The sequence below is a fragment of the Octopus bimaculoides genome, chromosome 9 (genome assembly GCF_046866305.1).
Source record: "Octopus bimaculoides isolate indiv1 chromosome 9, ASM4686630v1, whole genome shotgun sequence".
NCBI classification, from domain to species: Eukaryota; Metazoa; Mollusca; class Cephalopoda; order Octopoda; family Octopodidae; genus Octopus; species Octopus bimaculoides.
In genome coordinates, this window is record NC_142936.1 from 86,519,182 (window position 1) to 86,529,181 (window position 10,000).

Below are 10,000 nucleotides of genomic sequence, written 5' to 3' on the forward strand. Positions count from 1 at the left end.
CTTTGATTTCGTCTGAATTTCTTGTTAATTATTTTCCTTTCAGCTCCTCTCTTCGAGTTATGGAGTTTCTTCCTGGTAGCTTTTAACTTCTACCTGAGAATAATCAATTTATATTCAAGTGTTCTGTTTTTTTATTAACTCTAAACATTTTTTCATTTTATTTTAAATTTTCTTGTTGCGAAGTATAATTATTTATTTGTATTCATTTCATAGCTATCGTTACAAAACAGTCTTCCGTAGATAAAATATTTTTTTCAGGTTTTTTTTTTCCGAATCCATAATGTATTTTTTATTGTTTTGTTTTTGTTTACTTTGAGTCTGCTTTTGTATTTTCAAGTCATTACTTAACATTTGTAGAAAGGGAATATAAACAGGCGTTTATTTGCCAAAATGATGGTTCATGACTGTGTGGGTCTCTTATGAACATTTGACAAATATGGTTATCTTGTACCGGGACATTTTTTAAAAAGCAAAATAGTCTTTTCTTGAAATATTTCATTAAAAATACATTTCAGTTGTTTATATTCTTCGCTCTACCAGCTCGGAATATACTCATTATCGTGGCTGCTGCTATAATCATCGGCAGTTAGATATATGTGGTCAGCCTTATAGCGAGGTAACATGGTATCAATTGGATTCTAGTTAGTTTTATAACAGAGGATGCAGGCATGACGTCTTCGAGGACCATGTTCGCGTATTGTCCTTTGGACTGTTTCTAACTTTTGTGAATTCAACTACAATCATCAGCTTGTAGTCAGAATTGTTTTAAGTGAAATATATTTGTTCGCAAGGCGGTGAGCTGGCAGAAACGTTAGCACATCGGGCGAAATGCTTTGCGGTATTTCGTCTGTCTTTACGTTCTGAGTTCAAATTCCACTGAGGTCAACTTTGCCTTTCATCCTTTCGGGGTCGATAAATTAAGTACTAGTTGCGTACTGGGGTTGATCTAATCGACTGGGCCCCTCCCACAAAATTTCGGGCCTTGTACCTAGAGTAGAAAAGAATCGTTAGCACACCGAGTGAAATGCTTAGCGGCATTTCGTCTGTCTTTACGTTCTGAGTTCAAATTCTGCTGAGGTCGACTTTGCCTTTCATCCTTTCAGGTTCGATAAATTAAGCACCAGTTACGTACTGGGGCCGATCTAATAGACTGGCCGCATCCCCCCCAAATTTTGCGCCTTGTGCCTAGTTTAGAAAAGAATATTTTTTGCGCGCACTGAAATCCCTCCCAGTATGTTTTCATTCTGTTCACATAGCTTATAAGAGGAACCTTTCTTTTGGCCTTTGCATAAGTCATTATCATTTATGCTTTATCTTTTCCTTGTTTTAGTCATTAGACCGCGGCCAAGCTGGAGCACCGCCTTGGCCGCGGTCTAATGACTAAAACAACTTGGAAAGATTCCTACACTCGGAAAATGGATGCCTCATGAATTGTCCGAAAGCAACCGCAAATCCCAAGTTGACATCTTCCCTTCTCTCCATTCTCGCGAACTCATTTCACCCTTTTTGGATAGACTTGTGACTGGTGACGAAAAATGAATTTTCTATCGAAACGTTAAACGTCGTAAACTGGCTTGGTAAAAGGGAAAAACTCAACCACAACCGAGAAGGGAACTTCATGGAAAAAGGTTCTTCTCTCTATCTGGTGGGATTGCAAAGGAGTAATTCACTTTGAATTGTTACCACCTAATTCAACAATCAATGCTCAAGTCCACTGTCAGCAATTAGAGCGTTTGAACCAAGCTTTGAAGAAAAAAAGATCCGCTTTAGTGAATCGAAAAGGAGTGAAGTTTCATCAAGACAATGCGCGACCCCACACTGCAAAGATCACATCACAGAAGATCGAAGAGCTTGGTTGGGAAAACATTCCTCATCCAACTTATTCTCCCGACCTTGCACCTTCAGACTACCATTTGTTTCGTAGTTTACAGAATCATTTGGGGGACATAACTTTCGCAAGCCAGGAGGAGGTCGAAACTGACATTTCAGAGTTCTTCACTTTGAAACCAAAAGAGTTTTACATTGATGGGCTAAAAAAGCTTGTAAATAGATGGAAGGAAGTCATAGATAATCAGGGAAAGTACATTGATAATTAAATTTCAATTAAATATAACATTTGATTACTTGTTTTCTTTATTTAAAATCCAGACAGAACTTATGGGATGACCTGATATTATATATGTTTGTATGTATATATACAGGTATGAGTGTATGTATATACATCATATATAACCTGCATATTTTCCTGGTATGCATGAATGTATCTATATATGTATATGTATTTATATATATATATATATATATATATATATGTATGTATGTTAGTGTGAACGTGTATGTGCGTATATATGTCACATTTTACTTGCTATGTAGATTGTCTACTGTGAAAGACATGTACTCCGAAACACATTGATTTATTTCTCAGCTCTAAAGCTTCGATCGGAGCATATTTCACAAGTTATTTTTAGACATGGTACTGAAGATATGAAAACATGACGTGCTTTTACAAGTGGATAGAGAAAATATGACAGCTCTGCAGAGCCATATTATCTGACAATGTTTTCTGTAATCAATCAAATTGTGATATACTGTTGGCTTATCATACTTCGAAGTGCATGTAAGCATTATTCCTTATGCATTTTCTCTCTCTCTCTCTCTCTCTCTCTCTTTCTCTCTCTCACACATTTCTGCCTTGGTTTCTGATATATAAATATATACATAAACACTCGCGCACACACGCACACACAGATATATGTATAGATGCAAGTATATATATATATATATATATATATATATATATATATATATATATACATATATATATATATATATATATATCTACTCAAATATATCTTTGTATACATGTATATATATGAATTCTTTTATTCTTTTATTCTTTTACTTGTTTCAGCCATGTTAAATCCGATACGATGGGTTTCTTTCAGTTTCCGTCTAGCAAATCGACTCAAGATTTTGGTAGTTCCGAGGCTATAGCAGAACGCACATGCACAAGGTCCCACGGAGTTGGACTGAACCCGGAACACAGCCACTTCTGCGCTTATGCATTTTTGTGAATATATATGCATATCTTATACATAAATGGGCAATTTCTATCTGCCGATCTGTCTGTCTATTATTTCATAAAATGAGAAGGGTGCAAAGAGTGTTAGTGTGAGCGAAATGTGTTGGCATAGTGAGTGTGGCTGATGTAAGGGAAAGGGAGAACAGCGTTGTGTAAGCAACAGATATTGAGTGGGAGTGGGGTGTTAACGTTAATACAGCTGTAATTCACGGTTATACACGCGGCGCTGCATATATACTTTCGTAAATACACAGATACATGCATACACACACACATTACACACACACATTACACACAAGTGCACACATTACATACACACGCATAACTAGCTTTTAAAATACCGAGGAAGGGAGAGAAAGGTGGGTGTGAGGAATACATAGCTTTACATAGCTTTACAAAAATTCATGCACACACATACGCATACACACACACATGCTAATATTGAGTAGCAAGAAGGAGTGCACAACACCACATAGGTGGATAAATGTCCTTTATTTGTGGCTCAATAAGGCTAATGGTTTCATGTAGAGAGATACTTCTCAACAATGATTAAGTCTGCCACTTGGGAACGTTGGTACTCGTCTCCACCTTGGATGAGAATATCCGAAGCTATGCGAAACTATGCGATATTTCATATATAGATCTATGTAAGTAAGGTGTGTCACTTGCTGTTTTCATCGCACAAGACACAGTCAGTAATATTCAATTTCTGTAGAAGTGAGAGGGAAAGGAGGATGTGTTGGCACTATAGAAGGAAGTTTAACATGCAAACGTCCGTCCAACGTGTCTTTTCAGTTATGAATGTTGTTGCTTAGACCCAGTTCTGCTCCGATCCAGTAAACCTGAAATTAGAGAGCTTCCGTTCGTGGCCTTCTCGTTTTTATAACCTGACCTAATGTGGGACTACATTGTAAAATGTTGTCCTTCCGTTTTTAAAACTGTATTGTGTGGTTAAGCAGAAATTTAGCTCCTATTAGTGGTGGTGGTGGTGGTGGTAATAGTAGTAGTAGTAGAGGTGCTGATGGTGGTGATGGTGGTGATGGTGGTGATGGTGGTGATGGTAGTGGTGATGGTGGTGATGGTGGTGGTGATGGTGGTAGTAGTAGTAGTAGTAGTAGTAGTAATGATGGAGGTGGTGATGGTGATAGTGGCGGTGGGGGTGATGATGGTGATAGTAGTAGTATAGTAGGAGTGGTGGTGGTAATGATGATGGTAGTAGTTGTGGCAGTAGTAGTAGCGGTGGTGGTTATTTTATAGTATGTCAGCCGTGGTTCAGTTGGTCTACGATCAAAGCCGTTCCAGCCTTGATCATCCTATCTTATTACTTTTAGACGATAGTCTATTCATTCAGTGTCCTTCCTCTTTTACAATGGTGGGAGAAATTCGGGGGGAGATTTGGTTGTTATTCCAAGCTGTTCGTGTGACCACGTAGAGCGAATCATGTTTTTACAAGATTACAATTTTATTGTAATGGTGGTTGTTGTAAGGTCGAATATTACCCTTGTACATAACTGGTATTTATTGTAGAGATGCTCAAAACGGGAAGAGGAGGCGTAAAATAAATTTAAAGTCGGCACTATTGTTGTTTACGTTGATCTCAATATATGACTGGTACTGTGTATATAGGTGGAGGCGCAATGGCCCAGTGGTTAGGGCAGCGGACTCGCGGTCGGAGGATCGTGGTTTCGATTCCCAGATCGGGCGTTGTGTGTGTTTATTGAGCGAAACACCTGAAGCTCCACAAGGCTCCGGCAGGGGGTGGTGGCGATCCCTGTTGTACTCTTTCGCCCCAGCTTTCTCTCACTCTTTCTTCCTGTTTCTTCCTGTTTCTGGTGTCCCGTCCAGCTGGGTGGGGGGAACACATATGCCATAGAAACCGGGAAACCGGGCCCATGAGCCTGGCTAGGCTTTGAAAGGGCGAAAAAAAAAACTGTGTATATAGACACTGAAGTAAGGAAACATGTAAAAAAAAAAAAGCAAAAGCCTTGTACAGTACCATCTACTCTAATAGAGCTGACAATAGCATAGACGGTACTGGCTCCGTCTGTGCCACTAGCACTATCTGTTCCGTTAGCACATGTGTGCCGTTAGCACATGTGTGCCACCGGCTACCTGTACTGGCACCGTTTCAGATAATAGCAGAAGAAGAGCAATGAAGAGCAAAACAGCTTACCTGATGACGTATGCAGTAGTCTGTTGTCACATTTGGAGGCGGCCCCGGGTGTTGTCATATACGAAGCCATGGAGGTCTGCGGCGGGCCAAGCGAGCTTCCTATAGGCGGTCCTGGCCATTCCATACCGGCTGCGGCAGCCATGTTGCTATGGAAATACATGCTTGGCAACGCCATATTGGGCAGTGGCGGGATGTTGGGAAGGCTGAGCCCTGAAAGAGCGGCTCCTACACTCGTCGCCCCTGGGCTGCTCATTGTGCCGCTAACACCACTTTTGGCGTTGGCGGAGTGCAAGGCTGTGAATAGATAGATATATGGAGAAAATAAATTGTAATAAATAAATACATTGATCCATGTACACTATATATATATATATATATATATATATATATATATATATATATATATATATATATATGTAATATTTATGTATGTATGTATGTGTGTGTGTGAGTATGTGTGTATTGATAGAAAGAGGGATAAGCGAGATAGAAGGAAGTAAATGACAAACAAGCAAGGAAGAAACCGTAAAAAGGATACATACTCAATCACACACACACACACACACACACACACACACACACACATATATGTATATACACACATAAACACTCGCAATTGTATATACATGCATACATACACATACATATAAAGAGAGAGCGAGTAATTAATTGATTTATACATTTAACTACGAGCCGAAGAATTTGGTGGTCATTTCGACATATTTAACTCCCCCACCTCCTAACACCCTCACATCACACCACGCTACACCACATCACACAACACATCACTTCGCACACACTAGCACTGACCAATTCCCTTCCCCACATTTTCACACCTTCACACCTACATGCACACATGTATACGTTAAGATCACCAGCATTCTCTCACACACACGCAGCTTCTCGTCTTGGGTTCACCACTTCTTTGTTATCTCCCCTTTTTCTTAGCTCTCCTGTGTGATCCTTCTGTCCGACATTCGCCATGATAGATCGCTGATCACTACATTTATATGTTTTTTTCTCCTTGTTTCTCTCCTTGTTTCTTTCTGTGTTCCTTTCAGTTGAAGAGTGTAGGCTCGAAACGTCAAAGACTTTCTCTATTCCCGAGCGTTAAACTAATACATCCATTTGTTGTTTACACCACCTGTCTTCGTCTGTTGTTTTTTTCGTAAATTCTCCCATATATATATATATATATATATATATATATATATATATATATATATATATATATATATATATATACATTCGCTATACACATTTTTTATCTTTTGTCGTTTACTTGTTTCTGTCATTAGATTGTAGACGTGCTGGAGCATCGCTTTGAAGAAGTTTTTTAGCTGAATGAATCGATCCCAGTACTTTTTTTAAAGCCTGGTACTTATTCTATCGATCTCTTATACTGAAACGCTACGTTACGAGGATGTAAACACACCAGCACCGGTTATCAAGCGATAGTGGTGGTGGTGGTGATGGTGGTGGACAAACATAGACACAAAGACGCACACACACACACACACACATATATGATAGGCTTCTTTTAGTTTCCGTCTAACACATCCGCTCATAAGGCTTTAAATGAGCCGGAGGCTACAGTAGAAGACACTTGCCCAAGGGGCAACGCAGTTGGATTGAACCCAGAACCATGTGGTTTGGAAGCAAACTTATTACCACACTCACACACACACACGCGCGCGCGCGCGCGCGCACACACATAATGCTTTGCTCATTAGTGGCAATCATGCACACGCACAATAACATACAGATGCAGTATGGTGGTGTTATTCCATTCTATAACTGAATTGACGACACATACCACTAAAAGCTTTATGTGTTACTAAATATGCATTGAACTTAAAAAGGAATCGGGTGTCATGGCTTCCAATATCAAAATGGCGACCATTTGCTGAATTAAATCAACACTTTTATGTGTTGGAAATAATTTACTTACATTTTTTTTATAATTAACCTAGATATTAATACAATAGTATTTTCCTAGGTAAGAGAATTAACTTAAAAATGTGATACTAAGGGAATTAACTTGAAAAAATGTAAGAAATAAACAGCTGGTAGTTACGATGGAAGCGATGACGGAGGCGCCGGAAGTAACGTTGTTGATAATGGGAAAAAGAAAGGCAAAAGATAGTGTGCATGTGTTTGTGTGTGTGTGTGTGTGTATGTGAGAGAAAGAGAGAGAGCGAGAGTGGGAGAGAGAGAGAGAGGGTGAGCGAGAGAGGGAGAGAGAGGCATAGATAGACAGGCAGAGATGGTGACAGAGAGGGAGAGAGAAAAAAGGCGGCAATGGTGGAATCAGTGAAGAGATAGAGACAGAAATATGAGAAAGTGAGAAAGTAAGACGAGATTTCAAGAAGTGAGAAGCGGAGTAAAATTGGGAGTTAAAGTAAACATGCAAAAGAAACAGGATGAAAACCAAATGGATATTTAAACACAATGAGACAACAGGAGAAGGAACAATATCAAGACATAGCGAAGTTTGTGACGTCACAGCGTCATTATCTGTTTTTTTTAATTTTTAAAAACCCATTCTCTTTCTGCGTTTATTTGAAGTGTTTCTTTAGCTGAAAGTATTATTTCGCTGCAAGAAGGGAAAATGTGAAGACCTTCTGTATTTACGTGTGTGTGTCTGTGTGTGTGTGTGTGTGTGTGTATGTGTGTGTGTGTGTGTGTGTGTGTGTGTGTGTGTGTATTAAGATGAAGGAGGCTTCTTAATATACAATATCTGTACACCACTGCAAACATTATATATATATATATATATATATATATATATATATATATATATATATATATATATATATGTATACATACATACATACATACATACACACACACACACACACACACACACACATATATATATATATATATATATATATATATATATGTTTATATATATATATATATATATATATATATATATATATATATATATATATATATATATATATATATAAACATATATATATAAACGTATATATATAAACATATATATATATATATATATATAGTTTTAGAGAAAAGAACCAAGGTTCATGAACTCATGGACGAAAATCCAATTAATTAACTCTATTAATTGAGTTTTTACCTGTAAATTTGGATTTTTATCCCTAATATTATTGTTATATATATACATATTCTTTTATCCATTTAGAGTTTTTTGCTGGTTCTCCGATTGTGACCATACTGGAGCACCGCCTTGAAAGGTTTTGTAAAGAATATCGATCCCCCACCCCAATAATAAATTTTTTCAGCTTTGTACTTATTTAATCCATGCCTATTTGTCGAGCGTCTATGTTGCAGTACATCAACAACGTCACTGGTTTTAGGCGGTTTAAATGTAAACACATTTACACGTGCTCTCGCCCTCCCTCTTCTGTTATTGCTTCTGTCAATAAAATTTCACTCGAAGCATTAATCAACTCGAGGTAATAGAAAACTCTAGCCCATGGTGCTACGTAGTGGGATGGAACCCGGAATCCCATTGTTATGAAGTGAACATTTTAACCATACAGCCATACCTGCGTTCCTGTTACCGATAGTTTTTTTTTTTAGAATCCGCAGCTCAGCGTCGGTAACTACTATTCTTTGCATATTGGATTGAGTTCAAATCTAGCCGTACAAACTATTTCCTGATCTGAAGATAAAGATGGAAAACGGCATTTCGTCCGTCTTTACGTTCTAAGTACAAATTCCACCGAGGTCGACTTTGCCTTTCACCCTTTCGGGGTCGATGAAATAAGTAGCAGTTGAGCTTTGAGCCTTTGCAATCAAGTAGTCTCCTCCAGGCCTTGTGCATATATATATTAGAAATGATCATTTATATCATGATTGCGGCTTTGAAGAGATAGGTTAGTCATTTAGAAACAAAAAGACCGTAAAATTCACTTAAACATTTAATTGTAACTAGCTTAAAATACGGACTTTTAACCTAGCTCATGTGGAAGGCTAATTGAGCCTGCAGCCCAACACTAAAGAGAACTAAACATCATGACTACAATCCGTCTATAATGGCTATATGCCCCGGTGGTGTTTGATCAGAAGTTAAGGACGGATGAGAAATAACTCTGTAATGCAATCATCCTATTGGATTCCAACTGTTGGCCAATTTGTCTCAAGGTTCTTATTTCGACGTAAAATTAACGAAGCGAATGTCACTTATCTCCGCCCTTGATCTCTGACGTCATCTGACAAACGCCAACCAAGATGGCATGAATCAGCCAAGATTTACCTGCTAGAAATTGCAACCCAAATGCTTTTATATCGGATCCCAATGCTGGATGTTTAAGAACCAAATGAAGGGCAGAATTGCAACTCCGGGATCATCCTGAGTCCAAAAAGGTATATGCCTATGTAGAGCGAATGTAGACTGAGATACAGGGGTCCCAGACGGACAGACAGAATTCCGCTTTTATTATCATAGATATGTTGTCAGAATGTATGTCTCTTGAAACTGCGACCTGTTCCCGGATAAAAATTGTGCAGCACAACTTTTTTTTTAGTCAGTGAACAGGTCGTAGTTTCGAGCGACGAAATTTTGACAGCGTATAACAAATAAACGTTTTAGTTGACGGTCTTTTCAAAGACTGCTCGGATTCGCTTGTTACTATGGCAACAGGTACGTTGTAAGACAAAAGAGTTCTCATGTTCCGCTTCTTATTATCGAAACAGCCATGACTGTGTCTGTGGCTTACGATTGGCTAAAATTACCAAAATTTTCAAAATTC

The 10,000-nt window shown here is 38.4% G+C and overlaps 1 protein-coding gene across 3 annotated transcripts in view; it reads right to left on the reverse strand.

The window, feature by feature from the left end:
* Positions 1-10,000, reverse strand: part of LOC128248767 (uncharacterized) — a 178,193-nt gene that overhangs the window by 40,727 nt on the left and 127,466 nt on the right. For all 3 annotated transcript variants that reach the window (XM_089357963.1, XM_089357964.1, XM_089357962.1), the window contains one exon: positions 5,256-5,549. In XM_089357963.1, the coding sequence (XP_089214089.1) occupies positions 5,256-5,549 (294 nt within the window). The remainder of the gene's footprint in view (positions 1-5,255; positions 5,550-10,000) is intronic.